The sequence below is a fragment of the Talpa europaea genome (assembly GCF_964194135.1).
Source record: "Talpa europaea genome assembly, chromosome: 6".
Taxonomy (NCBI): Eukaryota; Metazoa; Chordata; class Mammalia; order Eulipotyphla; family Talpidae; genus Talpa; species Talpa europaea.
The window spans coordinates 81802847-81827002 of NC_140072.1; the positions used below are offsets into that span (position 1 = coordinate 81802847).

General features: G+C 47.4%; 1 protein-coding gene across 1 annotated transcript in view; it reads right to left on the reverse strand.

Moving 5' to 3' along the window:
- Positions 1 to 546: 546 nt before the first annotated feature.
- DHRS12 (dehydrogenase/reductase 12) overlaps positions 547 to 24156 on the reverse strand; it is a gene marked incomplete at both ends in the record, with an annotated part of 36982 nt that continues 13372 nt past the window's right edge. Inside the window, 5 exons of the mRNA XM_084235689.1 lie at positions 547 to 656; positions 1406 to 1543; positions 3942 to 4032; positions 5420 to 5524; positions 6785 to 6846. Coding sequence (XP_084091815.1) covers positions 547 to 656; positions 1406 to 1543; positions 3942 to 4032; positions 5420 to 5524; positions 6785 to 6846 — 506 coding nt within the window. The remainder of the gene's footprint in view (positions 657 to 1405; positions 1544 to 3941; positions 4033 to 5419; positions 5525 to 6784; positions 6847 to 24156) is intronic.

Below are 24156 nucleotides of genomic sequence, written 5' to 3' on the forward strand. Positions count from 1 at the left end.
TGATTTTGTTACATCTTTCCCTGGCATCACTTAGAGGTTGAGTGGTCTAATTTAGAAGTTTTACCAAACTGTGGCACCAGAATGCCCGGTGCATTGTTGCAGCCACTCCTAATCTTAAGTAAATGTAAACTAGGCCTCACGTCATTTGTTTTTGTGAACAGGCACTGTCCCCTGGTCATGCTTTGCTCCGAGGGACAGGCAGCACGGGCAGTTGAGAGCCCCCCACTTGGTGCACAGAGACACACGGCACATCTGTTCCTCCTCCCACCCGTTTCCTGGCAGTTGGGGTCATCTTAAACATCTACTTTTTAAGAAAGCTACATCCTCAAAACAGATGTACACAGGAAAAGATGCTGCTGCGGAAGCTGAAGGAAACTTGTTCCCAGACCCAGCTATATTTATTTTAAAACAAAAGTTCCCGTTCCTTGTAGGTTCCTCACAGCTGGGGTGGCATCTTCGGGGAGGGAGGTGGAGCCTGCTCACTGCCCCTACTCCACACCACATTGCGTTTCTAAGGCCATTCTGGTCCCGCCTCGGGTTGCCAGGCTATTTAAATCTCTGAGCCAGCTCTCCCAGGACTTCCATCAGTTTCTCCTCTTCAGCCGGTAGGGAGGATGTTCTAGCAAGAGGCAAGTGTGTAGGAACTGGTTTCCGATCTAAAAGTGAGAGGAACAAAGAAGTGAGCCCCACAGCGGTGTAATCTGGCCTCTGTGCCTGCAGCTGCTTGGCCCTAGGAGCAGCTTCACCACCCCAGGAGTGAAATGCCATGTCTGCCTTGAAGGGCCCCACAGATGGTGTCACAGACATCCTGCAGGTGGCGGAGGGAGGCTCTCTGGGCACCTGCTAGCTGGGTGAGATCTGGGGACTGGGTGTGGCCTAGAACTAGCTGGTGGCATCCAGGGGAGAAGATCTGAGCATCCTCGCCATTGCAATCCCCTAGCTCAAGCAAGGGTGAGTACTGACGATGGGAAAAGAACCAGAGAGAGGTGCCCTTCTGATTCCATCACCTCCCAGCCTGCCTCATTCAGAGCTTGCCCTCGGGATCCCTAGTAAAAACTACTCCCCTCGTGAAGTGCCTTGGGCAGCTTCCATGCCCTGGGCTTGGGCAGCTTCCCAGACTGTCCATCTCTGATAAGCCAATGTCCACAGGACCTGGCCTTGCCCGGGAATTTGATGACAGGGTTATAATCTGAGCCCTTTTGTCCCCCAGGGACCCACTGAGTTTAGAAAAATCAACAAGGTGCGGGGGGTTGCAACATCATCTCTCTCTGGGCACAATCATAGGAAGGGGGATATTCCCACCCCCCAAGTTTCATGGAGAGGAGAGCCCTCCTCATCAAGAGGCCCCACTGTGGTTTTGGGGAAAGAAGGTGTAAGTGGCTTTCACACGTAGGGAGGAAGTCACCTTGAAAGAACTGGCCGCTGGGCTGCAGGGGGGCGGCAGAGCTGAGGGCCAGCCACAGCACGGTGTCTGCCCCTTGGGCCACGGAGCGCAGCCTGTCCTTGAGCCTGGCATGGAACCCCGGCATCGACTGCCTCACAGCTGCAAGAAGCCAGACACAGGACAGCATTTGCAAGTGTGTGTGGCATGATGATGATGATGATGATGATGATGATGATGAATGAAATCATAAAATGCTTTCTACTTCAAAAGAGCATTTATCCAAGCTATTTCAGAATTGACTCCAAAAGCCTTGTTGCAAAGTCTTGAGGGGGTGCCCAGCAGCCTAGGTAAAAAGTGCTGCTCCCCAGAGCCTGAGAGTGTGTGGGATCCAGGTCCCCCAGGCCACATGATACCAGCACCCAGACCAGACCCTCCCCTGACAGCAAAACCCACAGAACCCCAGCAGCACTCTTTTCTATCCTAAAAAAAGTCTCTCCATGAGGTGTGGGCTGAACTGAGGCCAAGAGGGGATTGAACTCTCAAACTGCTGCCTCCTGGGTAAGCCAGCTCTCAAATGTTTAACCTCTCTCAGGAGCCTGGCTGGGGGTGTCTTGGATTGCTGTAGTGTTTTCTTCTTTGAGAGGAGGAGAGCAAGCTCCCTGCCTCAACCCCTGCACCCCACACCTTGGGTCTCAGTTTCCTCACCTAGTGTCCAGTCCCCAGGCCTGGCTGCCAGCCTGCAGCTCCTCGCATGCAACCCAGAATAAGTTGAAGGCTACACCTCCATTTGCCCACAGTCCTCAGAGAACAAAGTGTCTCCAGAGTGAGCACATTGAGAAGCAAAATCATTCTCTCGTGAAGCCAAGGGAAAGAAAGAAACCAGAGAAAACAACATTTGAGAGCCCTAATGAGATTAAAAGATTTTGGAAGTAGAAAGGATCATCTCATCTAAGGCACTCATTTTAAAATTACAAATAAACTTTTTCTTTTTCCAGAAGCAATACTTATTTATTGTGCAAAATTAGAACTACTGATGAGCAAAGGAAAGGAATCTGAAACCTTCTGTCATGGCCCTCAGAGAGGACATGTGTCCACAGACAGGCCAAGAGGCCCAGGCACTGCTCTGAGGCCTGTGAGCACAAATGGCAGACTGCTCCTACCCCAGATGTGAGGGCTGGGGATGGGCTTGCTAAACACAGGTTCTGTAAGCATCCAAGTTGATGTTGGGGACACAAGAGGCTGGGGGGTTTCCATGGCCCCATGGAGCTCACCCTGGTTAGAAGGGGCCAAGCTTGTCTCCCGTTAGGAACTGAGAAGAATCCAGAAGCCATACTCCCCGACGCCCCCAGTCTTTGTCTCTCCTAGTGTGCTTTGCTGAGAACACCCTCTTTGCACTGACAGCAGGAGACTGCTAAACCGCCTCAGCTCTGCATCAGAGGGCTAATCTGTGCCAAGTCCCCAAGCCAGGTCTCCATGGGATGCGATGCCGCACCAACATACACCTCTTTCTATGGGGGTTGTGTAACAAAAATAGGATGATACGGCATGTGCTATTCTGGAACCCGATACCTTCATTTAAGGATATAGTACAGACGTTTCCTTCCCCACTGACAGTAGTCACACGGTTTGCAGGTCTGAACAGATTTCTTTTGTACAGGTGTTCAATAATTTATTCCCTTACTCTCCTATCCAGTGCTGTGATGAACAACCTGGTTTTCATATCCCTAATTATTTCTTAGGATGAATTCCAAGGATGTATATACAGAAGTTGAAGCTTCCAGCTAGCTGGCTTTCAGAAGGGAGAGCACCTGCAGACAGGCCTAGCTGGAGTGGTCCTGGCCCCCCACACCTCAGTTTCTTCCTCTGTATATGGGTATAAAAGCAGTGCCTACCTTGGGGCTGTGAGGATGCAAGCAGCCCTGAGGGCAGCCTCGGCACTGTGGGTTACTGTGGGGTGTCTGCTGTGACTGCAATTCCCTTGTTTGGAGAGGGGAAAAGAGCTGCAGCAGGAAGCCCAAGAGATCTGACCTGCCGAGGTCACGAGTTGGCAGCAGCAGATCCAGAAGAGGGCTCTGCTCTCCTTCCCTGTTGCTCCAACATGCTTCTAGATCATTCCAGACATGCCCTTAGTGGCTATCATTTACCTTTGTGCACTCATTGTTTTCAGGAACTTGGGCAGTGGTGAGGCGGCCTGGGTCTCCCGTTGACTTCCTCCAGCCCCTGCTCATTCCTTCAAAGGAGGGAAAGCCAACACCCACCACCTCCCTCTGTCACTAGGCTGCTGGCTGTAGCACCCCAGTGCTCCCCACTCCAGCCCCCCAGCACACCTCCACCCAGCACCCCTTGGCTGCATACAGGCAGCTGAACACAAAAGCACTGCCCCAGGAGGAAGCTTCTCCTTTCTAGTCCACACTGCCCCTCTCAAATGGAAATGAAGCCGATCCTTAGTCCTCATTACACTGGTTTTAGGTCATTCCTGGGGAGATTCAATCCTGCGGCTGCTCAGATATTTTTAGATGAAGCATAAGCGGCACGGAAATTAAAGGCTACGACCTACCTGGGGTGTCGACCCAGCCAGGATGCATTGATGAGAAGTGGATGGCCGGATGCTGCTGAGCCCAGCGCTCGGTCAGAACCACCTGCTGCCTCTGGACAGGGTGAAGGTGAGCAGATGGGAGAGAGGAGGTATCCCTCAGGTGGGAAGGGAGGCACTGGCTGTGGGCACACGGGTGCCACAGCCCTGCCCAGGACTGTGCACAGTGCACAGTCTCCAGCAGGTCAGACAGAACCCAGTGCTGCGTCCTGTCCCTTTTCAGGAGGTGTGCATGTGCACACAGGAAAGCAGCAAACTGCACGGGGCCTGGACTTTCCTGGATTCCACACAACATGAAATGAAATCTCAGTGCAAGGATGTTCCTTCTTCACAAATTGCTGTTGGGACTGGAACCTTTGCTGCCTTAAGCTCAGTCAGGGCAGAGGCTGCCCCCAGCACTGGGTGGCACTGAGTGAAGGTCCATTAACATGTGAATTCAGTGTGGGGAACACCCTGGAGGTGCTTAAAGAATGCAGCAGTTGCATTATTTTTAAAACCATCAAATACCTCCATTCAAACCTCAGGCAACTGACACCACTGCCCACCCCTGGGTGGTATGATCATGCTTTGCAAACACAGGTGAATGGGCGAAGGAAATTTTATGGGGACTACACTTGGGTGGGGGGAAGCAAACATTGTTTAAAAATGAACAGATTTGGGGTCATGAGAAGTAACGCCCCCGGAATTGGTTTGGAGATAAGTGAGCAAAAGCCGGGCACACACGGGCAGGCATGAGGGTGCAGAAGCACTGGACAGAGTGCTCTGCAGAGGCGGACACCACCACCACGGCGAGCTGATGAATGCCACAGCTTCACAAACAGCAGGGAGCACCATCGGGTGAGTCTAGGAGCAGGAACTGTACATGGGGGCGCTGTACAGCAGGCTTTTTAAAATAGCTATAGCTGAGACATAGCGGCAAGACTAGCCTTTCTGTTAAGACCAAGCAGTGTTTGCTTGGGCAGCACATATACAAAAAAAAATGTTAAGACCAAGCATGGATCAGGATCTTGCCTTTGTTTTTTCAGGGCTAAATGCATGCCCTTCACACTGAGTCTGGGGAGCCCAGAATCCCCACTGTGGCATCTGTTCACTCATGGAGGGGGGTCGCCCAAAGGAGAGAGAAGTGCACCCCATCCTTAATCTCAGAGTGGATCTGGTCAGGACACTCCGCTGGGCTTCTGTTCCGGCATCACCAGCTCTCACCACTACCTCTATGGGTCTGTAAACACCGAGACGAGGTGGCAGTTTTCGTGGCTTCTCTCAAGAGGGCACTAAAGGTAGGCCCCAGTCTGAGCAGAGCCACGACTGCCTCCTGGCCAAGGAACAGCTCCAGCTGCTGCTGTGAATCACTAAGATCCAGATGAATGTGTAACCAGAGTCAGGCCCCTTGGAGAAGAGTCTATGTGGCAAGAATGAAATGCAGCACTGAGAAAACCACTCACTTTGTTCTGTGCATAGACCATAGTTCCATTAAAGGCTGTCCTTTCTGACTGCAGATCACTGATACTCAATTTCTGAACCAACATCCCTCCTGAGGAGACTGTTATCTGTAATAAATGCAAAGGAAATTTATAAACAAACATTGTAACACCCATCCATTCCTCTTCTGCCGAGCAGTGTATTGCTTTCTTGTTGCTGTACAATAAACAGCCACAAACTTGGCGGCTCAGAGCACCACCGAGGGGCTCCCTGACAGTTCTGGAAGTCAGAATGTTAGGGGGAAAAGGCCATCCCAAAGCGAATTCCATACAGGCTTTGTGGACTCCACCCCCACCCCAGGTCCTGTAGTTTGTGGGGCTAAATCCAGGGCTCAGCAGAGCTGCATTCCCTCTGCGGGTTTCGGTGATCCTTGCTTTCTCCAGATTCCACAGACGCTGTGTCCCTGGTCTGCGGTGGCACAATCCTCCCTGCGCCCCTCGTCACAACTCTCTTCCTCCTGTTGGGTCCCAAGACTCTTTGGGCCCACCTGGATAACCCAGGATACACTCCCTACCTCAAGATCCTTAACTCAGCCGTATCTTTGAAGTCGCTTTTGCCTTGTACAGGTGACATATTCACAGGTTTCAGGAATTAGGACCGGACACCTGAGGGTGGGGGCTAGTCATCCTGATTTCTCTGTTCTGTTAACCCTGTCGGAGAGGACCAGCTCCCTCAGCCTGTCCCTGCCCCTGTAGGCAGAGTTTTCTCCAGGAAACGCAGCCTCCCACAGCTAGCCCTGCTCCTGGAAGCTCCCTTTCCCGGGGCTCTGCCAACCCTCTGCCAACCCTCCCTGCCAACATACTGGCAGGGAAAACCTGCAGCCAGGGCTGGGAGCTTTGCACAGTTGTGCCTCTCCCTCCCTGCACAGAGAAACTGTGGGTGATGTGTGGGCAGCAGCCACCCAACCACGACCAGAGGCAGGAGAAAGGGTGGGGGCAGTGCCCGCGAGAGCAACAGGCACAGGATCTGGAGTGGGCTCCCATGCAGTCTCTCCCCGGTCAGAAAGACCATTCAGCCCCTGGGGCAGCAGCTCCTCACAGCATGGGGGTCCTTGGGAAGCAGCCAGGATTGAGCCTCACCTGACCTGGGTCCTCCAGTCTCCATCAGCCCCACTCCAGACCCACCCCAACACTGCCCCGGCCAGTGCTGGACTTTAGATTATTAAGCAGAAACCCTGGGGGCCCTCAGGCTGAATTTGAATGTGGGCAAAATGGCCGCTTTCAAATAGCTGGAACAAACACGTTGGACCACCGACTTCACATCAGGAACAAAACTTTATTTACAGAACATTTGTCAATATTTACAAGATATCCCAAATGTCAACTCACCACTCTGGGGTCGTGTGCCTTCTCCAGCACAGGGATCAGGGCGGTGGTGAGAATGTAGACACCTGCGAGGCACAGAGTGGTGGGTGAGGAGCCTGGAGCACTGCCTGGGCCCAGAGGAGGTAGCGGGTCTCCCCCATCGCCTGGCAAGTGGGGAGCGCTACCTGGGCTGCAGACTCCCCTCAATTCAAGTGCTGCAAATAGCACGTGTTGCTACTGCTTTCTGTTTGGTTTTTTTGGGTTTAAAGATTTATTTATGCATGCAAGAACTGGGGTACAGGCCAGAGGTATGGGGGGCGGTGAGAGGATTGACCAGACAGAGTGGGGAGCAGAACAGGCAGATCTACTAAATACACTGCTGAGGGGAGCAGCAGGCGAGTCAGGAGAGGTCCACTGCGCCATGTGGGCAGCTCCCTGGCTGGCTAGGGATCGAACTCATGCTGCAGAGGCTGTGGAGAGCTTCATAGAGCTGCGTCTTCCCTTGCGCCACCAGGGAGGCCCTGCTTGCTATTTGATTCCCTCTCGGGTCTCAGGTTTTTTTTACCCCAGGATTGGAACAAAGACTCTCAGAACCTTGTGGACTGAGAGGAAAGGATGTCCACACTTCAGGGAGGGAAAAAGCAAGCTGTAGAGCCCTCTATGCACCTACTTTGTGGGGAAAAACTCATATATACACGTTTGTGTTCATTGTGTCTACTCGTGCAGAGAAAGTAAGAATAGGAAATGGAAAATTTAGTAATATTGACTACGCCTCAAGGGTGGGGTTAAACAAAGTGTTTTCTTCCTTTGCTATACATTTCTGTACTGCTGGAATTTTAATGTTTTTATAATGCACAAGGAATATTATGATTATTTCTGTAATCATGAAACATAATATTTTAAATGAAATGAGAAAAATATCCCTGACATACATTTGACGCGAAAGATATTTGTAATACATAGAATGAGAAGTTACAAAACAGCAGGAACAACACAATTCCACTTTTTTGTGAGGAAAAATGTGTCAAAATGAAAATATCTGCCAAGGTGATATTGGGGGGACACTAACATGTTAAAAATTATCTCTGAGTGGTGGAATTATTACTTCTATATTCACATGGCTACCTGCAATTTTTAAATCATGGATAAATGTTACCTGGTGGTAATTTAAATCAAAGTCCCTTCCCCCTATGTGAAGTGAGGTGGGAAACATTAAGGGCTCCCAGTGGCAGGACCCTGGGTTCTTTATCTGGAGCTTCTACTTAACCAGCTCTGTTCCCCACCAAGTCGTATCCAGGCCCTGGCCCTTCACCCACCCCCACCCCCAGAGCAACTGACTTCATGGAGAGGGCACTGGCAGGGGGAGGGGACCTGGATCTGAGCCCTGGCTGGTACCTACCAGCACTGTGACTGTGAGCAAGGCTCCAACGTGTTTTCAGCTGTGGTTACTTTACTTCTGGAAGGGAATTACTAGCTGGCCAGCCCACCTTCTAGGACCAGAGGGTTTTGTGGTGAAATAATAGTGTGTGTGTACCAGAAAGCCCCCTGTGCATGTTGGTGGTTATCATCCTACTTCTGTTATCATTTGTACCTCTGGGTCATGACTTTTCACCCCAGACAGCATTCTTAGTTGTCCATGGCCCAATTTATTTTTGGAGGTACCTGCCTCGTTAGCACTTACGGGTTGTTAAAACTGGTGAACACTTGGTCTCTAACAGCTGTTCTCTTCCACCCAGTGGCCTTGAACGCTTTCTTTGTATTCACTGCTGGTGGCTTTCTCTGTGATTTAATTTGCAAGTAGAAAGGCCTTCTGCCAATAGCTCTCTGCCCCATCAGCCTGCCATGACGGATTGTCATAAATGACTCCTTTGAGTAAAGGAAATGAGAACCGGAAGCAGGCTCCAAACAGCAGGCCGCAGCTGCCTCCTGAAGGCCGGGCCAGGCTGAGGGCTGCCCTTCCCCAGGGTGAAGGAGCACTGGGCCAGCCCCTCTGCCCCTCTACCCTGCCCAAGAGATGACTGCTCTGTCTTCTGCTTCAGCCCCTGAGATATTTAGCCATTAACAGAGTCACCTGCAGAAAGAAAGACGGGCCCACTCGCCCACCAACTGCTCTCTCATCCAAAGCACAGCCAGGTGGTAGGTGTTTTTTAAAAACTCCTTGAGAAACTGTATGGTTTTTATGATAAGACTTACAGGGATTTTTCAATCTTTTTTAAGTGCACAAAACAGGCCCGTACTCATTCTTCTCCCAGCACCCACCACCTCCCAAGGGAATAGATCTAAGACTAAGACATGTGTTTCTATACATTTTTTGTCCTAGGCCACAGCTCTATCATTCCAAAGAACATATGTAACTGCTCACACCCTACAGGCGTGCCTCCTCCCTGAGACAGAGATGAACATCTTTCTGCAGTGTTTATATTTTTTTAAATGATTTTAATCTTTTTTTTTTTTTTAGAGGCATGTTTTTATTTATTTATTTATTTTATTTGTTTGTTTTGTTTATACATGCGCTGGGTACAGTCAGAAGCGCGGGAGGGTGAGAGAATTCACCAGAGCCAGAGCGGGGAGCAGAGCAGGCAGAAGGAACGAAGTACACTGCTGAGGGGAGCAGCGGGCGGCAGGAGAGGTCTGCGCGCCATGTGGGACCCTCCTCTGGTGGCCGGGGAGCAGCCGGGGATCGAACCGGCACTGCAGAGGCCGCGGGCAGCTTCGCAACCCAGCGCTCAACCGCTGCGCCACCGGGGAGGCCCCTTTCTGCAGTGTTTAATCCTCCACCCTCCCAGTCAGCTTTCTTGGGCCCTTCTGCACCCTCAATCTTTTCAGACCAACAAATAGAAATGCAATAATCATCTTTAAAATAACAACATAAAATATATAAATAATATACGTATTCATGTGTATATATGTGTGTATTGTACATGTGTACAGTTTCTCAACGAAAGACTGGGAGCTAAGAGAATCTCAAAAAGATGCAGTGACTTGCCCAAGTCCCCAGAAATTCCCTACAAAGTGGGGAACAGATGGCAAATCTTGTTGGAGTCACTAAACCACGAGGAGTCTCCACCCACTCCAGTGCCAAGGGAGTAGAGCAGTGCACCATTGTTTGCGAGGCATCATTCCCTCAGGATGCTCCTTGTCCAGCTCACACAAATCCTACAGGCCTCTTGTTAACATATGATCCAATGTCACTCTCCTGCCCCAAAGCCCTTAACATTCTGGGCCCCCAGCAGAATTAAGCAAACTCCCCCTCAGTCTGGTGGAAATGTGTTCTGTCCTTTCTTCTTAAGGATGGGCCCCTGCATGCTGTTTATAACAACAATAAATACACAACTGAATCGTTACACTGAGTCAGGAACTGTTTTCCCATATGGCCTTGACCCCAGGGGCAGAGCAGACTGGACTCAGAGTGACACCTGACCCAGGCTGTGCCAGTTGAACCCTCCTCCCAAGAGTGTGGAAATGGAAACCTTGAACTGAGGGCAGATGGACTCAGCGCAGCCTCATTTGGCCCAGGTTCATAGAAAAGCAGCAAAAGCAGTCAGGGAGAGCCCAGGGAACCTGCTGTGAGTGTGTCAGCAACAGCCCCAGAGAAACAGAAGCATTCACCTTGATTCTCACAGCTCTTGGTCCTGTCCCTGAACTACCCAGAGCCCAGCCACTCCTGCCTCCGAGTCCTATGAGGTTGCCCTCGGAGCCCACCAATTTATTAATTTTGTTTAGTTGGTTTGAGTGTGTTTTTGTTACTTGTAACCAAACACTCCCAAAGCACTTGACTTGTCTTAGAAAGCCCAATTTTTCTGTGCTAATCCTACCTCTTAGCATAAGACTATCCCTGGAAGGGCACAGGCAGGACATTGGTGGAAATGGTTAGAAGGGACTTCAGTCACTCACAGTGTGAACCAGCTCAGTCTTCCCCCTAAGACCACCTAGCTAGGATCAGGGAGATTCAGTTTTGATGAGGGAGAAAAGGGAAAAAAAAAAAAGGATATTAAAGGTTCAACATCCCAGGAGAGGGCAGGCTTGGGTGTAGAGAAGGCACCTTCAACTACTGGAAAATGTGCCCAAGGTTAGTCCTGCTCCCAGTAATAAGGAAAATAATTCATTATCATTATGACTCATTAGTATTTTTAATTTACACAATGCCTTCCTTCCAAGGAACTCATTATGTCGATGGAGACTCATTACGAGAAAGAGATTTGGGAGTGGAATTTATGTTGGACATAGTCCTCTAAATATGGCAACAAGGACCTTTATTACATGGGTACATGACTTGAAGCAAATCTCTTTCTATAAGCTAATTAAGAGGGATGTAAAACTGTGTCAAGCCCGGGTAATGCTGAAGGAGAGATTCAGAGTACTCTTAATGCATTACTAAAACTGTGCTTCCATTCAAGTATTAAATTCATGGTGCTACCAAAACAATACACTGTCTTTTGTATGATATATTTTAATAGCACTAAAGTTAATTATTGTTTGATGAGAAAAATACACTGCAATTTTTATGTTTAGCATAAGAAAACAGATTGGAGTTTCTATTAAAAAATCTTCGAAACTAGCTTGAATTAAAGCTGCTTCCATTACTAGACAATGGGTTTGTCCTTCCACCAATTGTACTCTCTTCTAGAGAAAATAATTGTCTCTCTACCCCTGGGAAGTAACAGGTGCAGATTTTAAAGGAGCAGACAACACATTGTTATGCCCCATTTGCCAATTCTCCGTTTGTACAGAAAGAGAAACATTCCATAGTGAGCCCAGGGACCACAAAAATTATAAAAGACCATATTACCATTTCAAAGAACATATTATTTGGGGAGACCAGCAGCAAAGGGTCCCAGGGAAAATGAAAATTTAGGGGGTGTTAGAGTCCTCAGCTTCTCATGGGGCATTCTTGTTTAGGGTCAGACGGGGTGAGTCAGATCTTTCCCTTCGCCTCTTCACCCCAGATCATCCTTCCATATCCAGTTCCATTCATTCAACAAGGGCCACCAAAGGCCAGACCTAGTGCTAAGTATTAAGGATACTCCCTGCTCTCAAGGTGCTTGCCAGGCATAGCAGGCATTCAACAGTCTGTAATATAATTAACCTATCTCACAAGCCAGGTAAGCTCTCTGAAGCATGCATGTAGACCATTATGAGCATAATGAGGTGGGGTGGTGGGGTGGGGGTGGCTCCACATTTGCAATGAGGTGACATTTGAGCTAAGGTTTAGAGGCAAGGCAGGAATAAGCCGGCAGAGTTGGGAGTGGGAGGAGGGTGTTCCAGACATGGAGCACAGGCTTTGCAAAATGGTCCTGAAGTTGGAGAGCTCAAACAAGGGTGGCTGAAACCAAGTGAGTGAAGTGAGGAGTGGGGCAAGGTGAGGCTGGAGCTTTGAAGGCCAGTGCCAACGACAAGGGATAATTTGAAACAGAATGAAACAGATCTGCATGGTTAAGGGCCCTCTTTCAGTTTTATGAAGGGAACCAACAGTGCGGGGGTACAGGGTTACACATGGGCACCCAGAGCCCTGGTGTGGGTATATACTACATCACGTCACCGAGGTGGCTTGGCTGATGGGTAGCATGGAGAAGAAGAGAAGCAGGCTGACCGCAGGCATATGATGAAGGCCGACACAAAGTCATATCATTAGATATGGGAGGGGAGGGAGGGGAGGTGTCACAGAGGAGCAAGAGGGTAGACGGTCAGGCCATCTACAGCAGTGGGGGCTATCAGAACAGTAGATTGGGGGGAAGATTAAGGACCTAATTTTGGACGTGCTGAATTTGAGATATTTGAATATGAACTTGAAGCTCAGAAAGGATACCTGGGCTGGATGGGGACCCTTGAGAGCCAGGACAGCTGGCGGCATCTGGGGCCATGAGCAGTGATGAGATCTTTCCAGAGTACAGAGGGAGAAGAGAGGAGGAGCAGGGAGTGGGCTGGGAGGAAGCCCAACGTTTAAAGGTCACGTAGAGAAGCTGCAGTCAGCTGAGGAGCTTGAGGGAAAAGGGCTTCAGAAAGGAGAAGCCTCAGTGACTATGCCAGATGGGTGTGGACAACATGACAAGTGCTGTGGAGGGATCAAATAGGACCCAGGAGGGCGACCCCTCAGGGGTCATAGGTGACACCTCAACAACAGAGCTGCTAATGACAGGAAGAAAACCAGGATGGAGCATGGCAGAGTGTTTGTAAATGAGGAGGTAAAGAGAGAGGTTAACTGTGGAGGAGAGAAGGGGGAGGGTGCATGGTGTGGAGTGGGTTGCCAGCCTCATCCCAGCGTGCTGGTGTGGGCCTGAAAGTCTTGATGCTGGGAACTTATTCAGTCCTGGAAAAACCCAGACAGCTGGTTATCCTGCGGTGTTAGAACAAATTTTGGTTTTGTTTTTTTCCCTAAATATGGGAAACAACTTATGTGAACACTAATGGCTGGATGCTTCCCCAAGAGCAGCAGGGAGCCCAGGTCACCTTCCTTAAACCTTCGGATCACTCACACATAAGTGTGATGTCGCTTCCATGTCTTCCCCAGGCCATCCAAGGTCAATGCCTCAGGGTGCCACAGCAAAAGCAGTGTTTCTGGTATGAGATGACTGAATTTGCTCCCTGCTGTCACATTGGAGGGAGGCTCCTGAGTACTACACTTGGGACACAATGACAGAGCTGCTTTACAGCAGGGAGAACAACCCATTGTGGGCACTGGGGCTTGGCTCATTAAAAACACAAAGGTGCTTAATTAGGATTTTGTTTGTAAAATTCCCCAAATGAGTGCCTGGTAGAGCTGCTGTGAAGAGCGCTCTTTAAAAACACTGACAAATCCCAGCCAGATTACCAGATCAGGTATGGGGTCTGCAGGACAGATGAGCCCAGACAACTCACAACTGCCTGGATGGGGCCACGCTGGATGGGACCATGGTCCAGGGCTGGGGGAGCCAGGGACAGCAGAGCCCACAGAGCCGGAGAGCCAACCCTGCCCTGGGAGCAGGGGCAGCTCAGACCCCACCCCAGGTAGACTAACAGGCAGGTGGGGAGACCGGGGCACATTGTGGCTCAGGGGACTCAACTCTGGGAGGTTTTTGTGTCTGATCCAAAGCAGTTTTGACATCACATTGAAAACCAAAAGTAAGAGGGCAGATGATCTCTGACTTTTGGGTTTATTTAATGTTCTCTGCTTCAGAGGGGCAGACAGTGCTCTCTAATACAGTTTAAGACCAAGAGCCTCCCCCAGGCCTCCAAAGTGCTTTGGGGGTGACTGGGGTTCCTACTTGTGATTTCAGGAGCCCTAACCCCATCTGTCTCCACCCTGTTGTCTACAATCTGCCCTTCTCACCTCCAACCTAGCAATTCTCTGGGTTAAAATGTCTTAAGAACAAGATGAATAATGAGGTGGGGCTTGCCCCAGGAGATATTATTATGTACTGTGAATAATTAGAATAATGTGGCTAGACATAGTAATCAATAATCAAATCAGAGGAAGAGACTGCGGTTTAGGAAGAGTAGTCACTTAATGAGAATGTGGTATAGGATAAAGATGGCATCACAACTTAAAAGGAAGATTATGCAATAAATAAACACTGTGACACTACTTGTTAAAAAATATAAGGAGAGAGAAAAAGAAAAAGAAATATTACCTTATACTAAAAGAACTTAGAGATGGATTAAGACACCCTTTGGAATTTATTCAAAATCACCTTTTATTCCTAATAGCAAAACAAAATACATACTTAAATGTTATAAGAAAATAGCAGCAGGGGGTGACAAGCAAATATTGAGAGTAATAAGGGATTTTTTAAGAGATTTATTTAGGGCCTCCCTGGTGGCGCAGGTGGTTGAGCACAGCACTGTGAAGCTGTCCGCAGCCTCTGCAGTGCTGGTTCTATCCCCGCCGACCTCGGAGTAACCCACATGGCACAGCAGACCTCTCCTGTCGTGCCCGCTGCTCCCCTCAGCAGTGTGTTCCGTCAGTATGCCTGTTCTGTTCCCCGCTCTGTTTCTGGTGAATCCTCTCACCCTCCCGCGCATCTGGCCTATACCCTGGCTCTTGTATAAATAAAATAAACCTTAAAAAAAATAAAAAGATTTATTTATTTATGCATACAAGAACTAGGGTAGGGGCCTCCCCGGTGGCGCAGCGGTTGAGCGCTGGGCTGTGAAGCTGCCCGCAGCCTCTGCAGCACCAGTTTGATCCCCGGCCACCGGTGAGGATCCCACATGGAGCACAGACCTCTCCTGCCATGCCCGCTGCTCCTCTCATCAGTGTATTTCATCAGTCTGCCTGTTCTGCTGCCCGCTTTGGCTCTGGTGAATTCTCCCACCCTCCCGCGCTTCTGACTGTACCCAGTATTTGTATAAATAAATAAATAAATCTTAAAAAAAAAAAGAAAGAACTGGGGTACAGGCCAGAGGTGTGGGGGGTGAGAGGATTCACCAGAGACAGAGTGGGGAACAGAACAGGTAGATTGACTGAAATACACTGCTGAGTGGAGCAGCGGGCTAGTCAGGAGAAGTCTGCTGTGCCATGTGGGTCACCTCCCTGGCCGGGGATCAAACTTGTGCTGCAGTGGCTGCGGATAGCTTCATAGTTCTGCGTCTTAACCCCTTGCGCCACCAGGGAGGCCCCGGGATTTTTTTTAACATAAAAGTGGATGAGTCTTCATGATAAATATACAGTCTTGTAACAGGGTGGTCCCCCCTTTCTGACTATATAAAAAAGTTAAACTTCCATGTGGCAAATTGAAATGCCAAAAACAAAATTTTAAAATAATTTGTTAAACTGAAGGGCAGGGAAGCATTTGTGATAAATATACAAAGAAGTTTTATAAATTGATACATACATATATATATATATATATATATATATAACAATCTCAATGGAGAACAGGCAAATGACATGAAAAGGTAATTCACAAAAGAAATATAAATGGCCAATATAATCATTACTACAAAGTTCACTAATACTAGTAACCAAAGAAACGCTAAAAAAAAAAAATAGCATATTTCTTCTCTCAGTTTTGCAAAGGTCATTCTTTTGAGAATGAAAACCAAGAATTATTTATAAGTAGAGAGATAATCACTTTTAAGTGCTGATGAGAATATAAATTACTTAGATTTTTCCAGAAAGGCATTTGGGTAATGTATATAAAAGGCATTTGTGCTCACAGACTAGGCCTCTATATTTTCATTACTAGGAATCTAAAGATGATCATGAAAATATATGTTCAAAAGTGTTTATCATGGAGTCATGTTTAATAGTAAGAATTTGTAAAAAGCTGAATATCCTATAATAGGAGGTTAAATAAATTATGGAACATTCAAAGTACAATGGGATGTATTCTAAATAGAAGTAACATTTTAAAGGATAGTAAATGGCATGAGAAAGTCTTTATAGTAGAATGTTAAATGGGAAAACATGGGACTCAGAATGATAGACACAGTGTGGTTTCTGAAGGGAGTAGGCGGCAGTATATAGAAAAAGGCTTAAAGAAAATCGATACAAATATTACAAGTAGTTATATCCAAATGATAGAATTATAGGAGAGTTTTCATTTCTGTTATATGTTTTTATTTCCCTACTTTCTAAATGAATATACATTGATTTTATGATTAGTGAAAAAGGTGAGCTTAAGTAATGTCCTCCTTCTTTATCGCACACCCCACACAGAATCCTAAGACAGAGGCCTCCCAGGTGGCCTAAGGGTTAAGTTTCAGCACTATCACTGCTATAACCTGAGTTCGATCCCTGGCCAAGGAGCTAACCCACATATGGCGCAACAGGCCTCCCCTGTCTTGCCCACTGCTCCCTTTAGCTGTGTATTTCAGTAAATCCATCTGTTCTACTCCCTGCTCTGTCTCTGGTGAGTCCTTTCACCCCCGTTAACTCTGGCCTACACCCCAGTTCTTCTACGCAAAAACAAAACAAAATGCTAAGATGGCATCTGCTAAAATAAGCATAGACCCCTTGATTTATTTAGCTGTGAGCAAGGACCTTGAAGGATGTGGCCTAATAAGAAAATGGAGACAAATGTTTGGAGGGAAGAACGGGGGTGGGGGGTGGGGGGGATGGGACATGAGGTCGGGAATAAGAGAATGGTCCAGAATGTGGGTGGAAGCAGCACTGGTCTTGCTGAGGCCCTGATAACACTCCAGGGTTCATTCATCTGATTGTCTGAAGAGATGTGGGGGGTTTGGGGGGAAGCTGGGCACTTTGGGAGAAGGAAACCTAAGGGAAGCCTCTGATATAGCTGGATGGTGGCCCTCTCTGTCTCTCTCCTTTCTCCCTGTCCCTCTTCTTTATCCTTCCCAGTCCATCTCTCCTTTGGGGAAAAGATGGTATCAAGAAAACTCTAGAACAATGATGGGGGTGGAGATACAGTGAAACCCAATGAGGCACTGGGACTGGCTATCCTTTTCTTTTGTGACTACCCAATTTTGCCCAGAACCAGTTGGGCTGTCAAGAGACAGGAAACTTGGCTCTCTGGGGTCAATGTCCCTCATGGGGTCACCTTTCCTTACCTTTAACCCCAAGAGACTCTTCTGGACTGCAAGGTTACTATTCTCTCCTTCCACAGCCTTTGTACCTGGGGATACTGGAAAAGACTTCTCCCACCTCTAGAGGCAGGCGCCTCTGCATTTATTTATTCCTCACTAGCTGATACTTCTGCAAACTTGGACTATCGGGCCTGTCACCTTTAGACAGGGTGACCTGTGTCCAAAGCTGAAGAGAACAGTTCCCCTCCTTGGAGCTCACTGATTTCTAAGGGAGGGCACAAGAAACCATGGTAATAAATTATCTGCTTCCTACTAAGAAAACTACTCACTACATGCATCACTGTGCTGAGAATTACAATGCATTTCATTCTTTTTTTTTTCTTTTTCTCATACACGTTTTTTTCACAGAGTAAAATTCTGTGTGGGTGAGTGTGTCTGTTCAGCGCCACTATTTCTGCAGAGGCACAGTGCTGGGTGCCTCTCTGCCTTAGATTGTGATATGATTCAGAACACTGGCATCACCCCAAATATTCCCTCACTATCACCTACTCCCTCTTTGGCCACACCCTCTTCCCACCTCTGACCCCTGGCAGGCTTCCTGAAGAATGTCCTCGAAACAGACAATCAGACCGTATGTATCCTTTTGTGTCCGGCTTGACTTTCACCAAGCATTTAAAATTCATCCATGTTGTTGCATACAGCAATATTTGTTCCTTTTTGTTGTAGATAGCATTCGATTGTATGAATGGACCACAGTTTATCTATTTACCAGCTGCAGACATCTTGGTTATTTCCAGTATGGGGTGATTATGAGCAAAGGTTATGAATTAATAAAGCTGCTGTAACTTCCATGTGATGTTATTATGTGAAACAAGTTATTTCTCTTAAGTAACTTAAAACTCTATCTTTAATCCTCACCTCTAGTCTATAAAAGGATTATTATTTCCAGTTTACAGAATGGGATGTGAGGCTTGGAGTAGTTTAAACATTTGCACACAGTCTCAGGGTTGGAGGAACTCAACTACTGACTGACCCGCTCGAGGGACAGCTTGGTTCAGCCAACTTGGACTGAGTTCCTCCCCAGGGCCAGCAGTGCCAGTGCTCAATGACCCTACCTGTCAACAGGTGACATTTATTGTACAATGACAGGTGCACTGGGGGCCCTGTGGGAGCTGAGGGGGTGAGCACCTGACAGAGTTCTGGGTGGGGGTATTTCCAGCTGAGTCATGGAATTTAACCTGCAAGGGATATCACAGGAAAAGGAGCAGCAGGGACAAAAGCATGCAGGTACACTGCTAGTGGCATGTTCCAAAAATAACAGGCTGACTGGTAGAGGATTCATGTGATATAAAAGGAAAGATGTTTGCACAAGTAGTGGGGTGTACCGACAAAGGACTTCAATCCCAGGTTAAGGGACTTAATGTTAAAACAATATTAGCTGATATTTTGACAGTATTTACGATCTAACCTTGAAGGCTCGAGAGCTGGAAGGAAGGATTAGAAGCAAAACGGTGCGGGTCTTCCTGGTGGTGCAAGGGGTTAAACACAACACTGTGGAGCTATCCGCTGCCTCTGCAGCATGAGTTCAATCCCTGGCCAGCCAGGGAGCTACGTACATGGTGCGGCAGACCTCTCCCGTCTCGCCCCTCTGCTCCCTTCAGCAGTGTATGTCAGACAGTCTGCCTGTTCTGTTCCCCACTCTGTCTCTGGTGAATCCTCTCACTCCCCGCACCTCTGGTCTGTACCCCAGTTCTTGTATGCATGAATAAATCTTTAAAAAAAAAAAAAGCAAAACGGTGCATGGGTAGAGCAAAAGGTAATCATTGTTGACAAGTAAAAATGCTTGGCACCAAACACACTCAGTGTCTATGGAAATATTCTACCCTGGGAGTACTGTTCTTGCTCTCCTCTGAGGCTTCGTACCCTAGCTCCCTTCATGGATGAAAAGAGAATTTACTATATAGTTACTGAAATTATTTGTGTGTCTTATTCCTCGATATATTAGGAGTTCCTTCAACATGCCCCCTATATACTAGGAGTTCCTCATCACTGACCAGTGTCTGACATGCATTAAATGTTTATTGAATGAAAAAGGTATTTTTGTTCATTAAGTATTTTGGTTAATAGTTACCACATTGGACTCAGAAAACCCATTTCCAAAGAATTAGAAAGTAATAAAACAGACCCTGGTAACAGATTATTGTTCAATGCTATTTATTCTCTCTTTCTCACCTCCCAGGGAAGAGTATGGTTTCCTAAACCCTGCTTCTGGGCTCTGTGAAATGACTTTTGTTAGTCAGTTGGATGTTAATTAGAGGTGGAGCAAGCAGGGGCTTGAAATGTGCTTGCATTCTTGATCATCTGCCACTGCCAAGGGCATGTACTCTGGCCAGCCTAATGGTCCATGGAGCATGTGAGAATATGTAACACAATCAGACCCAAGTTGCTGCTTAGGATACCTCAACTGGGTTCAGCTGAGATAAGCTTCCCTCGCCAGACTGCTTGTTACAAGGGCTTATTAAAAGTGCATGTTTAGGGGCCTCCCGGGTGGTGCAGCGGTTGAGCGCTGGGCTGTGAAGCTATCTGCAGCCTCTGCAGCGCCGGTTCGATGCCCAGCTGCTCCAGACCACCGGAGGAGGGTCCCACATGGCGCGCAGACCCCCCCCCCCCGCTGCTGCCTGCTGCTCCCCTCAGCAGTGTACCCCAGTCCCTCTACCTGCCCTGCTCCGTGCTCTGGCTCTGGTGAATTCCCTCATCCTCCTGTGCTTCTGACTGTACCCAGTGCTTGTATAAATAAATAAATAAAAATAAATCTTTAAAAAAAAAAAAAAAGTGCATGTTTAGGGCCCCGCTGGTGGTGCAAGGGTTAAGACTTCAACCTATGAAGCAATCTGCAGCCACTGCAGTGCAAGTTCGATTCCTGGCCAGGGATATACCCACGTGACGCAGCAGACCTCTCCTGACTCACCCGCTGTTCCCCTCAGCAGTGAACTTTCATCAAACTGCCTGCTCTGTTCCCCACTCTGTCTCTGGTGAATCCTCTCACCCCGCACACCTCTGTCCTGTACCCCAGCTCTTGTATGCATAAATAAATCTTTTAAAAAGTGCATGTTTATTATTATTATTTTACACTGTTTTTCATTTATGTCTAATATTTGAAACCTCCCCTCAGTTGTAATCCCAGTAACATTTCCACCACCAAATCACCCGTGAATCGTCACCACAGTCTCTCGGGAAAAACACATGCTTATTATTGTATGCCTTGGAGATTCTGGAATTGTTTGTTATTCAGCAACTGACAGATACAGCCCTTTACGAAAAATGCACCAACTATAATCCTGTTGTCCTCTTTTAGGAAGGTGAATCACAGACTCTGGTTTCAGATATTTCCACCTTTCAGTTTCCTCATCAGTAAAAATCTATAAAGTTACTACAAGGACTGACTGAACTAATCCTGGAAGAACATTCATGCATGGGAGGTGGTCAGTATATTCAGTATGGTCTATTATTACTGAGGTATTTCTGCACCCTGGGTCCTGACTTTATATTTATTTATTTATTTATTTATTTATTTATTTATTTATTTATTTGATTTTCAAGCAGTCAGTTTTATTTGTTTTATTTTTTACATCATTTTTCTTTTTTGCACAATGTATGCATTTTCATCTTGGTTATAGTCCCCATACAATTCCCACCCACCCCTTATTTGGACCCTAATCCCTCCTCCCATTTTCCCCCACCCCCATAGTATGTCTCTGGTTTATAGTTGCTTATTGATTTTGATTTTTACTTTATTATAATTTGTCTTTTTCCTGGCCCCTTATTTAGGTTTTCTAAATTCCTGCTATGAGTGAGACCATCCGGTATTTTTCTTTTTCTTTCTCGTTTATTTCGCTGGGTCCCTACTTTAAACAGCAGTTATCATCAGGTGTGTGGATGGGCCAGTGAGAAGAGCCCTCCAAGTAACAAAACATCAGATGACACTACTGTGTGCTGATGCGTATCCCTCCAGAATGACCTGCAGTGAACTCTCCCACCTCTGCCACAGCGAGATACACCACTGCCTGCTTATGACAGTCAATTAATTGATGACACAGTTGTCCTGGAGAAGGTGGAAGCAGTGTCCCAGGCTTACGTCCTGCGGTGTGAGAGGCTAAGATGCGGGTGAGAGTTTTAATCTGCTAACGCTCGGGCTGTGGCAGGCTGCCAGCCAAGCACTTAGCACAGCCTCTCCCCCAGCTGTCTTCACTGCTCACAGGCTCTCAATGCCGCTGAATGCTAACAGGCAAATGTATATGATTTGAGAAGACCCAAAATGCAGGGATAAGAACAGCAACCAAACAGAATCTGTCTCATGAGCTCACTCGGCTCCCTGTGATGATGAACCTGTGGGTTTCCCCACCCACAAATCTATCCAGAGCAGCCGGAGATGTCCCTCAGGAGGGAAAACCATAAAAATCTGTCCACTGCCCACACCCACAAAAGGTTAAGGAGAATTATTTTCAAACTTTATCTAATTCAAATACTATGTCTCAACAAAGCCGTGTGCAGGTAAGGCCTCTGACAGTCTCTCACTAATCTTTCAGCTGCCAGATCCTTAGGTTGCCTGGCCTTCCTGTGATAAATTCTGCAAATGCTGGTGTCTGTCCTAGCCTCTGAAAGCCAGAAACCTACTGATGTCTGGTTGGGAATTGGAAATGTTTCTAGAAGCCTGACTGAATCTTAGAAAATAGAAAACAACCTACTCCATGTTACATAATCAGGCTGGGAAAACATGTTTCATATTAGAAAGGCAGCCAGCAATTTCCCAGGACTCAGACAGAGGTCTGGGTTGTTTGTTTGGCTCAGGACCTGCTTAAGAACGACAATATTTTAACCTCTCGGAATCTCCTCACCTGTCAAGCAAAGACACATTTCACCGCCCCCCACCCTGCTGCTGACATGCCTCTGTATATGTACTGTCTCCTGATCTACAGAGGATGAATAACTATCAAAGCAGCAGAATTATTATGCTGCTCAGAGAGGTTGGAAGATCAATAAAATGTTTCTAACACAAATCGGAAATGAAAATGAAGAGCAATCACGGTCCTCAGAAGGGACCAGAGCCATACAAAATTACAACAGAACCAGCCCTATAATCAAAAAGGCAGTCCCAGGAGAGTCTGTCATACCTGTTCACATTCTCAATTAACACAAAGATGCCCAGATGGCCTCTAAGTCATGCCCCCTGCCCCAGCCTGTCTTCCCCCTGGCAGGGCCAGTCACTTCCTTAGCACTTATTTCAGGATAATACAATGATGAGTTTGAGGAAGGAAATGTTAGCTGGGGCAGTGGGTGGGGCAGGTTTCTGGATGCACTGCAAGCTGTTTATGAACACTGGCAGTGGATGGGGGCAGGGGCATGGTTTCAAATTCTGCCTCCTCCACCTGACCTGGCACAGTTTGTACAACCTCTTTCTGTCCTAGTTTCTTCAACTCCAATGAACAGGTAGGAACACCTCCACCAAGGGTGGTCCTGAGGGTTGAGTGGCATATGTAGGTTTACATCACCAGTGCCCAGGACATGGCAAACATCCTGTACAATTTTGTTGGATGGTGGATGGGTGGATAAGCAGCAGAGCCAGCTCCAAGCTGTGTGCCCTCACAGAGTCCTGCACTTCGAAGGGGCCCTCATTTGGTTTAATATGCTTTTGTCACTGTATTGAAATTCTCAATACTTTCTGAACAAGAGGCCCCACATTTTTGTTTGTCCCAGGACCCCCAAAATCACGAAGTCAGTCCCGCTGAGAAGCCACAAGGGAGGCAGAGGCCAGCACGGTGTTCTAGGAGTCTACACTGTCCAGTAGCATTGTAAGGCAGCCCCGCATGTGACCCCCACATTTATAGCTCTGGGTGCTCCTGGCAAAATACCACATTTGGAACAAAATCAGAGATGGAAATATTTTGTACTAAACCTGCACCATTTCATAACAAGCTTCCAGAAATTCATTATTTAAAAAGTAATGCAACCTTTCCATTGGGGCAAAAGGTTCTACCCCCCACCCCAATAATCAGTCCTCATGTGAAGAATGCAGTGAGTGTGATTCCATCCGCCCTCCACCCCTCTCTTCCTCCCAGGGAAGTGGAGCACTTATCAATTATCAGTGTACTAAACTTGGGAGCAACAAACTGGACATGCTGAGCTCTGCTCCCCATTTTACCTCTTCCCAGAGAAGGGGTGGTATGTCTGTCCCAGGCCAGGCAGTGTAACAAAGTAAGTAAATCTGTCTAATTCTGGGGCCTGATATTAGGAAACCTATTTGGCTCTCACACTGAGCCATGCCCCTCAGCTCATCTTAGCAGTAACAATAGTGGGATTTGGGCTTTCATCTATTATTCAATTATCTCTCTCTTCAATCTGTTCAGTTCTTAGGAAGAGGGTTGCGATTTAATAGACAACCTTTACCAACCCTCACAACCAAACAAACCTCTGCCATTCATCTTCTGATTTAGGACAATATTTAGTTAAAATGCTTCATGAAAAGCTAAGCTTATGATGATGAAGCAGCACAGTACTGGGAGAGAATCTTTGATTCAGTGCATCTCTAAACTGAAAGACACCACGATAACCCATTCCCAATCCCTCGGTTCAAGGAGAATACCCAAAGAGGGTAAAACCCCAGTACCCTGATTCTCAAACCTTAGTTTGAGAGTTTTTTGGAGGACTTGTTTAAACACAGATTTCTCAGCCCCATCCTACAGTTTTGCATCCAGTAGATCTGGGGTGGGTCCCAAGAATGAGCATTTCTACTTTGAATGAATTATACTAATGCCGCTATTTTGAGAACCACTGGCCTGTTACTCCAGAGCAGGAGCCAGGACCTGGGTGTCTCATTTTCTGACTGAAGGCCCTTCTTGGCCCAACTTCTTGTCTCATGGTTGTACCTTCCTCAG